The sequence below is a fragment of the Mustela lutreola genome, chromosome 8 (assembly GCF_030435805.1).
Source record: "Mustela lutreola isolate mMusLut2 chromosome 8, mMusLut2.pri, whole genome shotgun sequence".
In the NCBI taxonomy this organism is placed as follows: Eukaryota; Metazoa; Chordata; class Mammalia; order Carnivora; family Mustelidae; genus Mustela; species Mustela lutreola.
In genome coordinates, this window is record NC_081297.1 from 83,922,099 (window position 1) to 83,941,472 (window position 19,374).

The window sequence follows — 19,374 nt, forward strand, 5'->3', positions numbered from 1 at the left end:
ACTCATGGAGATTGTAGAATGGGGGCTGTCAAATGGTTAAAAAATCTGGCGATAGAGGGTGTCCTAATTCGAGGGAGTCTTGAGGTTGGATTCTCTTGCTTCTGTGAGAGAGTCTTTTCTTTCGTGCCAACTTATGAGGGCTCTCAGTGGCCTCCTTGTGGTGTGGTCTCCTGAGAAGTGAGGAGAGGACTTGCTGCCTTAGCCAGAGGAAGACCCACCTGAAGTTCACACAGGAGAGGGCCCATGTCCTGGAATGAGTGTCCTCCTTCTCCGGCTGACCTGATGAGACTGAGGAGGTCTCTACAGTGCTTGTCATTTGGTTGGCAGTTGACTGGTTTATCATCTGCCAAGAAAATGAAGGAGTTAAATATGCAAATCCTGGATAACAATCTGGCTAATATTTACCACTTATAGAGTTCAAATCCTTCTATCAAAAATAATCCAACTGTAGGGGTGCCTGGGTGGCTCAGTGGGTTAAGGCCTCTGTCTTCTGCTTAGGTTATGATCCCAGGGTCCTGGGATCAAGCCTTGCATCAGGCTCTCTGCTCAGCAGGGAGCCTGTTTCTTCCTCTCTCTCTGCCTCCTCTCTGCCTACTTGTGATCTCTGTCTGTCAAATAAATTAAAAATCTTTAAAAAAAAATCCAACTGTAAATGCAAAATTTTAATACTTCAACACACATGGGGCGGGTGCAGTATCATAACTTTTCTTAACTTCCCTATCCTCTCTTCTCCTTCAGTGCTCCTCAGGATTTTCCCTTCAGCTCCACCCTGACCCCTTTCCTTCCTTTTTCCCTCACTCTCCTGCCACGTCAGGCGCTGAGGGAGGCTGACCTTGGTTTAAAGCAGGGAATAATGCTCCATGCATCATTTCAAACTGCCCCCCCCCACCACCAACCAGGTCCATCTCCTTTTTGCCTGTGAGGCATCTCTCTGCTCACCTCAGCAAGTTCATGTTCCCGAAGTCTTGGTGGAATCTGTGGAAACTGAATGATGCCTTCATGCTGGCAGGCGTAGGAGAAGTCCTGACAAGTATCATGTTCTTGATGACTGACCTGAGCTATGTCTAGAGGGGAGCTGCCAAACAACTGGGAATCTTCCTCCTGGGCAGATCCAGGGAATGCAGAGTCATCATCTTTGTCATCTTTCTGATTTTCTAGAAATGTCTCAAGCTTTTGTACAAGACTGTCTAGCTTACTGATAGTCAGTTTTCTGTTCTCTTCAGGGTACTTGTTGATCCACTGATTGCTTCCAGTTAGGTCCCAACTAGCTACGGACTAATTTATTTTAGAGAGAGAGAGTGAGCAAGTACGGTGGGGTGGAGTTGGGGCAGCAGAGGGAGAAGGAGAGGGAATCTTCAGCAGCGTCCCCACTGAGTGTGGAGCCTGACTTAAGGACATGGGGCTTGATCTCACGACCCTGAGATATGACCTGAGTCAAAATCAAGAGTCGGATGTTTAACCAGCTGAGCCACTCACGTGCCCTAAGGTGAAGTAGAAAATTACAAAAATTTTTCTAAATCCTAATACATATATTTCCCTGAGATAAGAGGTCAGTTCTCTCTTTTTTTTTTTTTCTATAGCCAAGGGTCCTTTTTTCCTTCCTGTGCTCCCACCAGAGTGAATAACTTCTGAACTGGGAGTTTCTCACAGGTGAAGGTCCTTGGTCAGCTTAGGGATCGCTGCTGTGTTTTTACAAGTCTCTTTGAGAAAGGCATCTCTTCAGGGAATTCTCATGTGGAATTGGAGCAAACATACATGTCTTTACTCCACCTGACCTCTTGGTGTTTTAAAAAAAAAAAAAAGATTTAAAAATGAGAGTCATTTTCTCTGCCATCCTCATGAGGGATGGATTTCTTGGCAGAAACCGTTTTTTTTTTTTTTTTTTTTTTAACCTCTTGTCTTTTTGACTCTAGCTATTCTGACAGGTATAAGGTGGTATCTCTTTGTGGTTTTGATTTGCATTTCCTTGATGATCAGGGATGTTGAGCTGCTTTTCACGTACCTGTTGGCCATCTGTATGTCTTCTCTGGAAAAAATTTTTGGCCATAAAATCAGATTTTTTTCTTTTTGCTATTCGGCTGTATGATTTTATGTATTTTGGATATTAACCTCTTATCAGATACATGATTTGCAAATGTTTTCTCCTCTTCTCTAGGTTACCTTTCCTGTGTGGGAGCTTTTTGGTTTGATGTAGTCCCACTGGTTTAATTTTGCTTTTATTGCCTGGGGGATTATTAAAAAAATTATGAGATGAGAAGACGGCAGCCAGACTGGAATGGGGAGAGGGTGAAGCAGTAGGTAGGGACCATTCATTTCAAGAGTCAGAGCTAGGTCTGTAACTTACGAAGAGCAGAGGGAAGGATTTGGGAATTTTTTACGTGTTGGTTTTGGTTAGGATTTTTAGGTCCGGAAGATTGTCAACATTTTATTGGCTGAGCACAAGGGAATAGGTGAATGAAGATAGAAAGGAAGGAGGCAGTAGTTGTTTAAAAGGCTGGGATAAGATCAATAAAGGTGGCAAGTTTTCTCTATTTTTTTTTTTAAGGTTTTATTTATTGATTTGAGAGAGAGACAGAGTGAGCACGAGCAGGGGATGGGGGAGAGGGTGAAGCAGACTCCTGTTGACCGTAGGTGGCAAGTTTTCTTAAGACAGGAGGCAGGAACAGGCAAGTAAGGTAGAGGAGAGCTCCCTGGGATTCTCTGTACGTAGGGTATGAGGTAATCTACTGAGATGAAGTGTGGCAGCACTAGGAATAGATTAGGGGAGGATTTTGTAGGGATTCTTAGAGTTTGCCATTGTGAAGAATGCGATAGGAACTAATGATGAAGACTGGGACAGCTGAGTAACACGAAGTGCCCATCAAGACAAGTAGCGGACAGTGGCAGCTGAACCAGCCCAGCTTTCTCTAGCAGTGCTTGCTACAGCCAAGTCCACACAACAGGGAGTTCCATAAGGGAAAAGGTGTTTTGGATACTATATTACTTTCCAACAGAAGGCAGGACTTGAGGCATCCTGAGATTCAGATAACTTAAAGACATTCAGTGTACATGGTATAAAGAGCAAAAATGTAAAAACCAAGTATATTGTTTCTTTGCCTTGTTTTTAAACTCAAGCAAGCACCGTATTCCCCCAGTCATTTAGAATATTCAAGTTTGGGCATGCCAGTTGAAAATAAGACAGATGCTAGAGAAAAAGGCTCTGTCTCTGGCAGGTGGGCTCACTTAACCAGGTCTGTGAGATGGGCTTTATTGTTCATGTGTGTTCATGTAAATGACGATGCCTCGGTGGCTGCGACAGTTCCTGGCACGTGGTGGGGATGTGATAAATATTCTTTCAATAAACATCTGTCTGTATGAATGAATGTCTGAGTTTATCCATCTGATTTTGAAGCAGTAGCTTTACCTGACATAGTAAAATATGAAAAATCCTGATTATATTGGTCATTTGGTAGCCCTGCCCTCATCCTTCAATGTATAGCTCTTTCTCTCTTGATGGGTATGTGTTGCCAGAACTTTTAATAAAGTGAAAAGAAAATCTGCGTTGATGATCTAGGATACAGAAGTGCCGAGCAAGTCTATTAATGTACCCTACTTTCCCAGTGCGGTTCCCTATAGCATGTGTGGTGGTGACTCATGAATAATTTTGTGTTGATGGGTATAAATGGTTGTTCACTTATTTATCAAATCTTTACTTGAGCACTGTGTCCTGAGCTAAGTTTGGTAGAAAGGATTAAGAGTGGTAGCTTAGCTCTTGAAAAGCACAGTCGAGTAGTAATAACATTCCATGGCCTTAACTTAAGTGAGCTTGCCTGCCAAGTATAGCATCTAGTAAGATAACCCTGTGGTTCCATATGGTACCTGGTAGTAAAGGTTTAAAAAACAAAACCAAACAAAACCAAAACCAAAAAAATGCTGTGGGAATGTTTGATGCCATGATCGTGGATTTTGCTCAGTATTCCTCCATGACCTACAGCTTTCATGTACAAGATCCGGGTATTTCATTAGGCTTTAGTGTAAAGGACAGCAGGTGATGACTCTCCGTGGGTGATGATTTTGTAGTTCTTGCTTCTTTCTCCTTTGGTGGATAGTAGAACTACTTGTCATGTTCAGGGTTGGGAGTGAGCAGGTTAGACACCTCTAAATACACACTCCGTCCTTCTACAGAGTAGGCCACAGCGCTTGAGTCTTTTCTTTTTCCCGAACACCATTATTAAATTGTGGTAGTTTTCTAAAGATTTTATATATTTATTTGACAGAGAGATCACAAGTAGACAGAGAGGCAGGCAGAGAGAGAGAGGAGGAAGCAGGCTCCCTGCCAGGCAAAGAGCCCTGTGTGGGACTCTGAGATCATGACCTGAGCCGAAGGCAGAGGCTTTAACCCACTGAGCCACTCAGGCGCCCCCAAGACTTGGGCATTTGATTCTGCGTAAATTCAACCCCCACTGCCCCCTCCATCCCTCTCAAATACAGACTAAATGAAGCTCTCCCTCCTCTTGGCCTTTGTACATTTCTACACCTTGTTTGTTTCTATGTGGAAGCTCTTCCCTGTACTGTACATTCATGTGACTTTTCCCCTCACCTTTTACCAGGCTTTGACCAGTATCACTTTTATCATCGGGGTCTTCCCTTATTATTACATTAAAATTGTGACTCCCTGCCATTTGTTTTCTGCACAAAGAGCCATCACAGTGCATGATTACGAGCATGGGCTTTGGAATCGGGCTCTCTGGCTCCAAATCCTTTTTCTAGCTCTATGACTTGGATGCCCTTTCTATGGCTCAGTTTTATCACTTATAAAATGGTAAGTATTGTGTCGATAGGGTTATTGAGAGGATTTGATAGATTAGTGCATGAAGAGCACTTACAACAGTGCCTGGTACATAGTAAGTTAATGTTAACTTAATTCTCTTTCCTTGCTTTGTTTTTCCCATATGTCATGTACTATACATTTAAACTGTGTGTGGTTTCTTGCCGTCAGAAGTACAACTTTTCTTCTACTCATTTTTCTTTTTCTTTACTACTATATCCTCATCACTTAATTATGCCTGATATATAATAGGTACTTAAATATTCAAGCAGTGGGTGAATGAGCAAATGGGAGAGGGTTCTGTGGACTTCCAGGAGGCCATGGGATGGATTGGGCAGGGGTTGGCGCACTTTTTCTGCAAAGGGCCAGATGGGAGATACTTTAGGTTTTGTGAGTTACAACTACTCAGATCTGCTGCTGGACAAGAAAGCAGCACAGATGATACATAAATGAAAGAGTGTGACTCTAATGAGACTTTATTGACAAAAACAGGCAGTGAGCCAGAGTTGGCTTATGGGCTGCCATTTCCCAGCTCTTGGGTTGGGAAATAATTCTTCATCTTGCTTTCCTGATTCTCTTTATACTTCCCCTAAGACATCTCCCACTGCAGCAATTAGTGCTGCACTGGGTCTTACAGAACTGATATAGAAGTAGTTTGCAAAGCACTGTATTACCCATTAATACTCAGCCTTCATTAACTGTACAAAATTTCCATAGGTCTTTTTAATATTTTCATAGTGCATAATGATGTTAAGAATATATTTTGTACTTTCAATGGTGTCATTTCAGGTCTCTGGTTTTGATGTTCTTTTTCCTCCAGCAGCCGAGGACACATATCTGTACTGCTGATAATGGCCAGAAGCATATATGCTATTAGTGAACAAGGGGGCATTCCACTTACTGAACAGCCAGTGCTGTGACTAACTCCTCATCGAAACAGAAACCAACAGAAATTATCCACTAGATAGTTTAGTTTTTAAGAATTACGCTAGAGTCTTATTTTACCACAAAACTGTTGCCTGGCCCATAATTTTTACCACTCTTCCCAATCAATTTGGTATGCTGGTGGGATCCTTCCATTTTTAAGTACAGTACAATGTTGGCCATGTGGAATGAGTGACAGACTATGACATGTTAGCGTGAACCGCATAGACTTGATTGCTGTAATGAAAACACAGTGGATCGGAAATTATGTGTTCTGCTGCTGTGATGCATTGTAACTAGACGTTTAAGGTGAAATATAGGACTGCCATTGGTGGAAATTTTATGTAAGCAAAATGTTTCTTATTTCACTTCTTCTGACTTTAATCATATGTCATTGTCAGCGCTAACGGTTTTCCACTTGCTGTTTAACTATTTTCACCATGGGACATGTGTACAGAGAGAACCTGAACCATACTCCCCAGGTGTTAGGGTTCTCCTGCCTCCTGTGTTGTCTCCTCTCTGTCTGTGACCCAGTGCTGCAGCCTCCAGTCAAAGTACGGTGTTCACACTCCCAAGACAACTGCTCCCTGTGTCCTCCAGAGTGGTGTCCAGCCACCTCTGGTAAAGGACCAGGTTTTTTGTCCTGCCTTGTTTCCAGTTCATCATGGATTGATGCTTTCTGTAAAATCCAATTTTAAAAAATCGGGCAGGCCAGCAACATGATCATTAATTGGATATCATGATAAGACCAAGTTACTATCAAATTTTCTGAATAATTTCTATATTTCACTCATAGTAGACCAGTAATAGTGAACCAGTTCACAGACCATATTTTATTTATTTTGTTTTTTAAAATTGTTTTTATTTTTAAAGTTTTTGTTTATTTGAGAGAGACAGAGGGAGAGAAAGAGTGGTAGGGAGGGTCAGAGGGAGAGAGAGAAAGCTATAGAGAGAGATGCGACTCCCCACTGAACAGGAAGCCCGACCTGGGACTTGGGGCTCTATCCCAGGACCCAGAGACCACCACCTGAGCTGAAGGCAGATGCTCAGCTGACTGAGCCACCTAGGTATCCCCACAGACCACATTTTAAGCCACACTACTTTAGAGCAATGTTTCTCAAATGGATTGACCTAGTGTGGGAACACTTTCTTGGGGTGCCTGGGTGGCTCAGTTGGTTAAACGTCTGCCTTTGGCTCAGGTCATGATCCCAGGGTCCTGGGATCGACTCCCAGGTCAGGCTCCTTGCTCATCATGGAGGCTGCTTCTCCCTCTGCCCCTCCCTAGCTTGTGCGCTCCCTCTCTTTCTCTCTTTCTCTCTCTCTCCCTCTCCCCTTCTCTCAGATAAATAAAAAATCTGTTAAAAAATATACTTTCTCACATCAAGATGCAATACATATGGATACCTCCCCCCCCCACCTCCCCACCATATTGAAACCTCAGGAATGTCAGCTACCTAAGGGCAGAGATATTTTTCTTCTTTTTCCTTGTCTTTTTCACTGTTCTGTCTCCCATACCTGGCATGTGGTAGGCCTTCAGTCACTATTTATTGCATGCAGATGTGTGTGTATATCTAACTGAATTAAAAGTTTCACAAAACAATTCTTAACCTTCTGGTCCATGAGACTCTCTGCTATTTTTGTTTTGTTCAAATACACATTGCCTTGCAGTCTGCTAAATTTATTTCACTGCCTTCTGATCTTGGGGTCATGACCCCCAGCTGATCAAATACTCCTTTAGAGAGTTTGTATAGAAGATGACTTGTCCTTTCCCTTCCTTTCCCCTTCCTTTTAGAGCTTTGAGTAGCGTGGACCCACCCTGCCCTCTGTAGGCCACAGTCTGGATCTTAAAGATTCCAGAACTGCTGACCTCTTACCAGCTCAAGCTAGGTTGGTAGACCTGGCAGGAAACTGGGAGACATGGGAGTTCCCAGGTTTCTAAGAGCTAAAAAGAAGAGATGGGTGGGGGTTAGGGTTAGAGTACATGGAAAAATCAGAAGTTAAAACCTGCTCAAGACCCCCTAATATTCCTCTATTGGGAACTAAGTTTGCAGACTCCTATAAATAACATCATCACAATGGATTTGGTTCACCTGCATTTTGAAGAGTGTGAAAATTTATATTGTAAGATTGTAGGTGAGAGCAACAGTCTCTTTCATCCCAAGTTATCTTAAAAATCAGGGTGAAGAGACCAGTTTTTGACATATGCAGCTGAGAAGAAGGTCATACTATTCTATATGAATATGTTTATATATTCTATATATAAAGAATATATATAGGAATCTGGGATCTAGAATCCTTCTGACAAAGATGTGCCTGTTTGAGGAGCCCCTGAAACACAGCTGAGATACGGAGAATGCGGACGTCACAAGTCCCCATTGTCACGGAGCTCACAGCTTAGTCAAGGAGACACATACTACAAAATTAGGGCTCTCCTGGAGTCAGGCCCAGGGCACTCTAAGAGAGGGGCAAGAAGGCTGGGCGGCAAGGATGCCTGAGCTGAGTCTTGAAAGTAAGTGTCCTGGCTGGGGGATGAGGTCACTGGGTGATGGGCATTAAGGAAGGCACTTGATGGAATGAGCTCTCGGTGTTATTTGCAACTGAATCGACACGTTCTACCTCTGAAACTAATAATATACTATATACACTGGTGTGTTATAGTATATGATAATATACTATATGTTAATTAAATTTAGATAAAATTATTGTTTTAAAAAAGGAAGTGTCCCAGGGCATCTGAGGGTGGTCCAGACAGAGAAGGAGCAGCTCTCATGACCACACAGAGGAAAGAGCAGGTGCATGCTCAGGGAAGGATCTGCTGTACGGCAAGACAGGCAGGGATGGGTCCCTTGGAGGTAGTAGTTAAGTTGGGTAGAAGCTCATGAGAAGGGTCAAGGTTGGTGGTGCCGGTCAGGGCTGACTGGCTGGCTGATAAATCCCTATTGAGAACAACATGGATTCGGGGCTCAGATCTTACTTCTTGAGTGACCTTGGACAAATTGGTAACTTTTTGCAGTCATAATAGCTAATAATAGTAGATAAGGAGAGATGGGAGTTCTTTCACTTTCTCACAAGATCTGCAGATTTACTGAGACTTAAGACAGCCCGTTTTTCAAATAGCAGCAGCCCCCTTTTATTCAAGAAGTAAAGGATCTTGGCTTATTGTATGCACCTTTTTATCAATTCCCTTAAGGTTATCATTCCTAAATATTAATAGCATGGTGCTGAGAAGCTCATTTCCTTTTATCCTCTCCTGTTTTCCCTGGCTGTTTCATTTATCTGAGTACTTGCCAACTTTGCCCCACCATCTTTTGTGGGGCCTCATTTTAGCGAGCAAGAGAAGTAACTTTCACTAAGGTGCAGTCATTAATACTTCCTCTTTTATGCTCTGCCTTACAAATTCTCTGTCTGTGAGAGGCTGTTTCTGACTGTGTGTGTTTTTGTTTTTGCAGGTGGTTAAAATAAGTATTTTCTTATTGGCTTTGTAAATATTTGGTGAGCCCTCGTTGTGTTTGAGGTCATGATAGAAAAATAGAATATCTAAGACAACATACCAGGTTCAAGGGTGTTTGAAAATCCTACTGTCTAAAGATATGGATGAAGGACTTTAAATATTTGATTATGGAAAATCTCAAAAATATAAAAGTGTACAAAGAATAGTCTAATGTTACCACACATACTTATCACCCACCTTCGACAATGATCAAATCGTGGCTAATCTTGTTTCATCTATATCGTTACTCTTATTCCCTTCCCCTTTATTGTCTTAAAGCAAATTACAGATGTATCATTTTATTAGGGAATATTTTGCTAGCAATCTTTAAAAAAAAGAAAACTCTTAAAAAATAACTATTATAACTTAAAAATTAAAATAATTCCCTAATATCATCAAATAGTGTTCAAACTTTCAATTATATCATCAATATTGCACCTACTTTATAGTTTGACAGATTTAAAAATGTATGTTGTAACATCAGGTATCACCCCTGCTGCCAGTAGCCTGGTCTCTCCTGTTTTCACCCACTTCCCATGCACCTTGACCTCCACTTCTTACCATGTTGTCTTTTCAAGTGATTCTGAATTAATTTTCTAGGGATGTTAGAGCGGATTGGAGACGAAAAGGATTTGAACTAATAGAGTAGAGAGGAGAAAGTATGTGATGACAGATACATAGCAGAGAACCAGAAAGCGGGGAGCATTACGTCAGAATCAGAAAATGTTGTGGACATAAGGACTTAGTAGTTGAAGTTTAAAGGGAAAGAGTTTTCCGGTTGAAACCTGAATTGCTTATTCAGAGCTGTTATTTTGGGATCAAAAGAAGCAGTGACTGGGGAGAGGAGTTCTATCCTTGTTTACCTTGGTAACCAGTTCCAAGCTCGTCTTGGGTGGAGCTTGTTGTCCTAAAAGGAAAGATGGCCTCTTATGCTCTAGCACAGTGATTGAGTGCACAGCACGATCATCTGGACAGCTTGTAAAAACCCAGGTTGCTGGGCCCTGCCCTAGAGTTTCTCATTCAGTAAGTTTTGGTGGAGCCCAAGGATTTGCCTGCTATCTCGCTTCCAGGTGATGCTGCTGCTGATCCAAGAGCCACACCTTGAGAACCACTGATAGTTCCAACTCCTCTCCTTTGCTCTTTGCATTTTTAAGGTCATGTTATCTTTGCTGAGACTTTATTGCTGCATGCATTGGGAATCAGTGAATGTCTTGGGAGGCGGGGGGATTGATGAGAAGTCTGTGGGTAATTTATGTGAAAATACATTGTTTTCATAATGACCGCATAATAATATGGCACTACCAGTCTGGTGGAATGTTTGTAAGCATTCTCTCAGATAGAAATATTTCTTCTTTTAAGTGAGTTGTATCTGTTTCTAGGTATGAAGTTAGAAGTTCTCTTTCAACCTAAACATTTTAGTTAAGGAAAGCTGAGAAAGCTAGGACAGATGTCGTTTTTGCCCAGGTTTAGAACAAACTTACTAGTTTTCTTAGTTCTTTCTTTCTTTCTTTCTTTCTTTCTTTCTTTCTTTCTTTCTTTTTCTTTCTTCACAGAGAGACTGGGCAGCTAGCCTGCCCGAAAACATCACTCAGTTAGCAACCCAGGAAAAAACTGTGGTTTTCTGCCAACCCATTAGCTACCACGCCCATTGTTGGAACTTTCCTTAATATTTTATCCTGTTCAAATCTACTCTAAATGAGTCCTGACCAAACTTGAAATGTACCCAAAACATACTTCTTTTTCTGTTGGGTCTTTCTTTTTTCCTTTAATATATGATATATGAATGTTATCCCCAGGAGGCAGCTTTTCTAAGACTTCTCTAAACTTAGTTTTACTGAGCCATTGGAATAGGAAACCGCCAGACTGAGGACTCCTGCAAACAGAGCTGATCTCTGCTTAAATTACCCAACAAATAGGGTTTTCTTGAGTTTGAGCTATAACCTTAAACCCAAACCCCACTCGTTTGTTGTGGTAGTTGTATTTTCTGGTACTTTTTCCCTTCAGCAAGTCATTCAAAGTAGTAAATTATTAACCATTTAGAATTCAGAAATGAATTTGCTATCGTATGAGAATTATTGGCTGTTGAAGGTTTAATTTTCTAAATGATTTTATGTACCCAGAAGACCGAGTTATAATCAGGAGGTTTCTGGGTAAGCAAAGAATTAGAACAAAGGGACTTGGATATTCTGAGTCTTTTATTTTGGACCTCAAGTCTATAATTGGTAGTTATTCATTATCCTTGATTTGTAACATCATTATAAGTCCATGCATTTCCTACTTATATTAATCCACTTTATGTAGTTTATCTTAAAACTACAATTTTAGTTTTAATTAATAATCTTCATCCCTAATTTTTTAAAAATTTCAGATGAAGTATATGCATAGTGAAATGCACACATATGAAGTGTATAGTTTGAGGAGTTTTGACAAATGTATAAACTTGTGTAACCAACTACTCAATCAACATATGGAACAGGAGGTCCTCCAGGATCATTTGCCACTTCCTGCAAAACCGTTTCCTATTTTCTATCACTATAGATTGCCTGTTCTTGATTCAGACAAAAGGAATTATATAGTACATTGTTGTTTAAGTCTGGCTTCTTTCGTTCAGCATAATGTTGCATGTGTCAGTAGTTCAGTCTTTTTTAATGTGGAGTAACATTCCTCTCAGTGTATTTGGAGTAATATTGTATTGAGTATGTAAGGATTCCAGGGGAATCTTCCTCTCAGAAATGGTTTTGGGATATAGGAAAATCTTTTTAGAGCATAGGATTTTCTGAAGCCTTTCCATTTTGCCTTTCTATTTTTAAAAATACTTCGATCCAGCCATGAAAGTTGACATAGTTTTATCAACACAGATGCTTGTTAAATTAAGCTGCCTCTGAAGTAACTCAAGCCAATGGGCAAGTCAGAATTTTAACAAACGTGGAAATTCCATTTTAACATTAGTGCTTTACCACTTCAGTTTGCTGTTTTTACTCCTCTGTGTAGTCCTTTGAAGTCCTTTTGGAATTTATTGAGACTTTGTTGCCTTTCGGATGTGGAATATCTTGAGGAATATAACATGTGGACTTGAAAAGTATGTATGTCCTGCATTTGGGTCTTTCCTTATATAAATCAAATTAGATCAGGATGATTGATGCTGTTGTTCAAATCTTCTGTGTTATTGCTGATTATTTTTTTTCCTACCTTGTATCTGCCTTTGCTCTCCTGAAAGAGGGTTGAAAATGATTGGTGGGACAAAACAAAACCAGAAAAAGGACAGGACCATACACTTAAATCTAACCATATCAAAAATTACATCAAATATAAATGACTTATGTGATTCTCCTTTAATTGTGTTGGATTTTGCCTTATATATTTGGAAGCTCTGTTATTAGTTGCAAAAACATTTGCAGTTGTTGGGGCACCTGGGTGGCTCAGTGGGTTCAAGCCTCTTCCTTCGGCCCTCGTCATGATCCCTCCTGGGATAGAGCCCCTCATCGGGCTCTCTGCTCGGCAGGGAGCCTGCTTCCTCCTCTCTCTCTCTCTGCCTGCCTCTCTGCCTACTTGTGATCTCTCTCTGTCAAATAAATAAAATCTTTAAGAAAAAAAAATGCAGTTGTTATGACTTCCTGATGAGTTGATCATTGTTATAAACTCTAACTCTTCCTGGTAATACTTCTCAATTGAAAGCCATTTTTCTTATATTGATAAAGCTATGCTTTGGGCTTACTGTGTATATGGTATTTCATTTTGCATTCTTTTATTTTCTATTTCTTTATATTTAAAGTATAGCTCTGTTAACAGCATATTGTTAGTGGTTTTTGTTTGTTTTAGCTAGTCTGACAATCTCTGGCTTTTAATAGTGTTCATTCTGTTTATATTTAATATAATTATTTATATGAATTTAAATCTACCATCGTGCCATTTGATTTCTGTTTCTCCCATCTCCTCATTGTTCCATTATTGCCTTCTTTTGGATTGAGGATTTTATTAGTAATTCATTTAACCTAATTGGCTTTTTACTAATATCTCTCTATTTTGTAATTTTAATGGATTGCATTGTATATTCTTGTCACTGTCTACCATGAATTAGTATTAAACAGCTTTGTGTATAATGTAAGAGGTTTATCCCTTTCTTCCCTTTGAGCCAATAAGATTTTGATAGTCTTCATGATCCTAGCTACTCTCCATCCAATGGACTGGGAAGTGCCCACAGATAAAAGAGGTATAAAAATGAATCTCACTCATTATGGTTCCCTTTACTCAAGTGCTGAATTCCCTCCAGTTTCTACCAGCTTTTGTTCACTCTCCAGTTTCTTCAAAACCGTTTTTATATTTTATCCAGTGCTTTGTATTGCTATTTGTGGGGTAGTTTGTCCAATTAATCTACTCTACCATTACCCGAAGTGGAATTCTCATTTTGTCATGTTTAATAAACTAAGCACTCTTCTGAACCCATTACCTAACTCAAAAACTTGAACAGTAACCTTTATTTAACTATGGAACTCTTCCTCTCAGTCTGTCCCCCAATATCCCTGACTTGAGGTACCATATCCTGAATTTCATGTTACTATTTCCTCTTTTTTGTTTGCATTTATAGTTTTGTTGAATCTTACGTGTATTTCTAAAATATATTTAAATTTATATTGTTTTAACTCCTAAAAGTCTCACTGAATTTATTGGAGACTTATTTTTATTTGCTGTTATACTGCATAGATTTATTCACACCACACGTATATTGTTTTAGTTTGCTTTGACAACTGTATGTAATTCCATTGTGTAAATATCTCTTGTGTTGGACATTTGGTTTGTATCCACGTTTTTGGTCTTGCAAAGAGTCCTACCATGAACATTTGTGTGTGTTCATGATTATGTACCTTGGAGTAAATACTGTTATCGTGAAAAAGAATATGTTGAAGTTTAGATGACAGTGCGAAACTGTTATTCCAAGTGGTTAAGCCATTTTACATTTCCACCGCCATTCTGTAAGAGATTTTGTGAATCCACATCCTCTGTAATACTTGGTAATGTCAGTTTTTTTTTTCCCCAGTTGACTAAGTATAAAATGGTATCACATTGTTGTCTAAAATTTCTTGTATATTTTTAAAATATATATATTTTAAAGATTTTATTTATTTATTAGAGATCACAAGTAGGCAGAGAGGCAGGCAGAGAGAGAGAGGTGGAAGCAGGCTCCCTGCTGAGCAGAGAGCTCCATGCAGGGCTCCATCCTAGGACCCTGGGATCATGACCTGAGCTGAAGGCAGAGGCTTTAACCCACTGAGCCGCCAAGGCGCCCCTAAAATTTCTTGTATTAATGACATTAAGCCTCTAAGTGTTTATTGGCTGGAGATAATTTCTATTATATATCTGTTCATGTCCTCACTTCTCCCTTTTTAAAATCAGTTTGTAGGAATTCTATCCTTTGACTACCACTGAAGCAGACCATCTATACTATTTTTAATTTATTAGAGATCATAGGCCTTTGAATCCATCATTCTCCCAGACCTACCCCATGTAGTTTGTAAACCCTTCTATACTCTTGACCCCCTTTTCCTGCTCCATTTTTTCCCCTTTAGCACCTACCTCATTTACAGTATTAAATACATTTTTTATTGACTGTTTAACTATTCCATGCAGGCTGTTACATGATAAGTAGAGAGATTGAGATAAACATCCATAAACATTTATTGCAATTTATTTATTTTAATTTTTCTTTTTTAGAAAGATTTTACTTGTTTATTTACTTGAGAGAGAGAATGAGAGAGGGCATGGCCAGGGGGAGGGTCATTGAGAGAAGCAGACTCCTTGCAGAGCAGGGAGCCGGATGTGGGACTCGATCCTGGGACTCTAGGATCATGACCTGAGCTAAGGGCAGTTGCTTAACCAACTGAGCCACCCAGGCACCCCTCCTTATTGCAATTTAATATTGTCACTTATTAAACAAGTGCTTGGAAATTTAAAAAAACAATGGTTCTTCACCACTCTGAAAACCATGGTCTAGGTTCTCATACCTCCGTGTCAGAGCATTTGAAAGGCTCGTTGAATGGAACAGAGAAGAAATACATAACTATCTGTTGTCTGTGAAAAGTGTTCATGCTGCACATAAATACAGTTGCTAACAAAGATGAATATTTGTTTTTCTAATTCAGTGAGGTGGTGAGAGTTTTTCTAATATGAGCATTACTTTGTTTTATTAGCCATCGTTATAGCTGAGCCTGGCTTGAATTTCTTTGTGTTATTTTTATGTTTATCGTAGTATCTGGAGCTCTTGGAAGTGCTACTTTTAAAATGACAGGGAATGGGACGCCTGGGTGGCTCAGTTGGTTAAGCAGCTGCCTTCGGCTCAGGTCATGATCCCAGCGTCCTGGGATCGAGTCCCACATCGGGCTTCTTGCTCAGCAGGGAGCCTGCTTCTCCCTCTGCCTCTGCCTGCCATTCTGTCTGCCTCTGCTCGCTCTCTCCCCCTCTCTCTCTCTGATAAATAAATAAAATTAAAAAAAAAAAAATGACAGGGAATGCAAGCCACTTAATTACATGAAATTCAGGGACTGCATGGTCTTCCGCTTGAACCTCTATGTTCTCAGTTGTCACTGAGTTTTGAGTTTTCATCCTGAACTGTGACTATTAAATTTGCTCCCCACCTCTCTGGACTGTGCAAGTAAATATTTGAGAACTAGCTAAGTTCATAACCTTGCTTTGTTAACTCCTAATTGCTGGGTGATTGTAAACCCCTGCCTTGAGTACTTGTGTGCTATAGTTTTTCTACATAAAATGGTAGTGATACTTTACAACTTCTGAAGTTGACTAAAGTTCTGAGAAATCTGCAACGAAATCTCTAAAAATTATGAAATCAAAGCAATGCTTCATGATGATAGGGCATTTTATCAGAATGAATGCAGAGTAGAAAATTGATCCAAGAAGCTGTTTATCAGAACTGTAAATGTGTTCATAAAAATAAAGTGGTGAGATCTGGCTGCTTGGAAACAGTGGGCAAAGTTTTCTTTTAAACAGCGTATCCTTTATTTCCCAGACATTTGCTATACCACAGTATCTGCAAAGTAGCTAGGGCCCTATTTAGTCCTTTTAGGAGAATTCACATGGATGCTTAGTCTGGTATTTGAAGCACATTAATTAATATTGGAAATCACATAGTCTTGACTTTTTCTTGCTCATAATTAAACTTTTTGCAAGAATAATTCCAATATATTTTTTAACAGGTGAAAGAATGAGTAGATTATGTCATAATTTCAGCATATGCCTATTTTTCAGATGAGATAAACAGAAATTTAATATGTATCATAGTGGAAGTCAGACAGACCTAGGTTAAAACCTATCTTTACTATATGTTTATTTGCTATGTTTCTGTACAAAAATCAACAAACATCATTGATATCACCTATCTAATAGAGACAAATGTATCCATTTTATTGGGTTGTTGTCATGATTAGGGCTTATGAATAATTTGTGTCTATGTATAAGGACCACTATCACACTTGTACGTGGTAGTTGTTGTTGTATTACAAAATACCAGTGGTTGTGTGTGTGTGTTCAGTGTGTTTGCTAGTAAACCCTTTTGACAAGTCCTGTGGTAAATCCATCTACAGAAAACAAAACAAAACAGAAACAAAGGCAAACTGAAAGAGCAGAAATTGGGTGGGGCTGGCGCAGGAAGAAAGAAATCTCCTCTACTGAGCATTTTTCATGGCCCTCAGGAAATTTCCACAGCCATCCCTGGTGCCCTCCACAGAGGTCTCGAGTCTGTAGAGGACATCATGGAAACCGTTCTACTGGACTTTCAACACCTTGCGTGCAAGAACTGAAACTCATTTTATTAACTGGTGGAGTGTGTGGTCTTGCAGTTAGGTAGACAGTCGGCCACTGCGTGTTAAGTGACTGAGGTAATTCAGCTCTGCCAGTTCAGAAAATTTCTCTCCTTAGCTGACGTCTAAGTGGGGTTGTAATTTGGCCTTGAGCTGTCACAACTGCTGGGAAGCATGTGTCATTTAAAAGGATATAATGGTAACATCATTGTTTTTTCAGATCTAGGTTGGAATTTGCCCTTGACAAACACAAAATGATGAGTGACGCAAGTGATATGTTGGCTGCGGCGTTGGAGCAGATGGATGGGCTTATAGCAGGTAATCTGCGTCCTCTGAAAGATGGAATCATGACATTTACTCTGCACTTTTGGCTTTTTCATTCCAACTCTTTTATTACCTTTTCCACTTTATTTTCATTTATTGGTTGCCTTTAGATTCCTCGTGGTTTCACGTTAGCCCCTCTTCTCCATTTTATACCAGTATCATTCTCAAACTTTGTTTGAAAATGTCTAATTGCATTTCCATACTGTGGTTCTGACTCAAGGAGAAAGAAAGTACATCTCGGGCAACGCTCTCGGGTTCCCTTCCTCCTCGGGAGCTTTGTACTATCTGTACTTTACTGTACTCCCAATAAACCTTGCTTTGCTGCCCCCCCACCAAAAAAAGTAAGTAAGTATATCTCATGGGATTTCGGTGCAGGTAGTAGCTACAGGTCACACTTTGAGAGATACTGCTCTTCCTAGGATCCATGGATATTCTGATCTATTCCCTTGAATTCGACATTTATTTTGCCACCAGTAACTCTCACTTCTATTTACTTTCTCAATTCTCTGCTAAGCTTTGGGTCTCTAACTGCCAATCAGATACCTCCTTTGAAATAGCCTATATGCATATCCATGTCATCACAGAAAGCTTTGAAGTCTTTTTCTTTTCTCAGAAGCCTTTCTAGTAGTCTTTCTTATCTAGTTTCATAATCGTCCATCCACGCAGTTTTCTACCTAGAAATTTAAGTCACATTAGACCTTTGTCCCTCAGAGCCCCTGCTTAGTCAAGTTCTGTCACTTCTATCTCCCTTTAAAAATTCTGGGGCGCCTGGGTGGCTCAGTGGGTTAAGCCGTTGCCTTCGGCACAGGTCATGATCTCAGGGTCCTGGGATTGAGCCCCGCATCGGGCTCTCTGCTCCGAGGGGAGCCTGCTTTCTCCTCTCTCTCTCTCTGCCTGCCTCTCTGCCTACTTGTGATCTCTGTCTGTCAAATAAATAAATAAAATCTTTAAAAAAATAAATAAATAAAAATTCAGCTATTCCAGGCACCTGGGTGGCTCAGTGGGTTAAGCCTCTGCCTTCGGCTCAGGTCATGATCTCAGGGTCCTGAGATCGAGTCCCACATCAGGCTCTCTGCTCCGAGGGGAGCCTGCTTTCTCCTCTCTCTCTCTCTGCCTGCCTCTCTGCCTACTTGTGATCTCTGTCTGTCAAATAAGTAAAATTTTAAATTCAGCTATTCTTTTTTTTTTTTTTTTTTTTTTTAATTGAGAGAAGGAACACAAGCAGGGGAGTGGGAGAGGGAGAAACAGGCTTTCCGCTCAACAGGGAGCCCGATGTGGGGCTTGATCCCAGGACTCTGGGTCCATGACCTGAGCCAAAGGCAAACGCTTAATGACTGAGCCACCCACGTGCCCCTTAGCCATTCCTTTTTTTCCCCTCTGAAGTGTGTCCTGTCTGTGCTCTGCCGTGCTTTGTCCTGGCAACCCTCTCCCTTGATGTTCTTGGCACTCTTGCTTTCCCGCTGTAGTTCCTCATTCTCTAGACCACCAGAATTTTCTTTCTGAAACACAGATCTGGTCGTATTCCTCCCTTATTATGAATCTTGAGTGATTCTCTGTTATGGAAGTAGAGCAAAAACAGAGTAGATCATGACCTGCTTGTTTTCTCATCATGACCAGAGGGACTGAACAGTAGGTAAACCCTTTCAGATGCTTGTGCTCTCCTAGGGGTAGTGGCTCCTTAAGGTCTCATGTCACATTCTGCGTTTTGTCACAGGAGAAGTACCTTTATGTATTTAGGAACCCATGGTCATGAAGAAAGGTTGAAGGGGCCAGTGGGTGGGGTTGTCATCCATCTGATGGTCTGATGGTCAGGGTCGAGGTGTGGGTAGCATCTACTGCTCCTCCATTCTAGCTACCTAGCCCCTGTTGCTTATCTTTTCTGGTCATAAATTTGACCCTACTCTGTTTCAGTGGTTTGAAGAAACCACAGGTGTTTTCATTGTCAGAGGTTCTTCCCTTGAATGCCATGGCTAGTCAAAGTTTGGCCTCCTTTGTTCTACTTGTATATCCCGAGACCAGAT

At 40.5% G+C, this 19,374-nt stretch overlaps 2 protein-coding genes across 8 annotated transcripts in view; one reads left to right on the forward strand and one right to left on the reverse strand.

Moving 5' to 3' along the window:
* The window catches only part of LOC131839866 (liprin-beta-1-like), an 84,199-nt gene that overhangs the window by 8,911 nt on the left and 55,914 nt on the right, over nt 1-19,374 (forward strand). For all 7 annotated transcript variants that reach the window (XM_059187581.1, XM_059187582.1, XM_059187583.1 and 4 more), the window contains one exon: nt 17,250-17,347. In XM_059187581.1, the coding sequence (XP_059043564.1) occupies nt 17,284-17,347 (64 nt within the window). In that variant the 5' untranslated portion in view covers nt 17,250-17,283. The remainder of the gene's footprint in view (nt 1-17,249; nt 17,348-19,374) is intronic.
* LOC131839792 (uncharacterized protein C12orf71 homolog) lies at nt 29-2,047 on the reverse strand. The gene is made up of 3 exons (XM_059187510.1): nt 2,003-2,047; nt 1,054-1,275; nt 29-343 (listed from the first exon to the last, which is right to left on the reverse strand). Exons 1-3 carry the CDS (start codon nt 2,045-2,047, stop codon nt 29-31), a joined length of 582 nt encoding a protein of 193 aa, XP_059043493.1.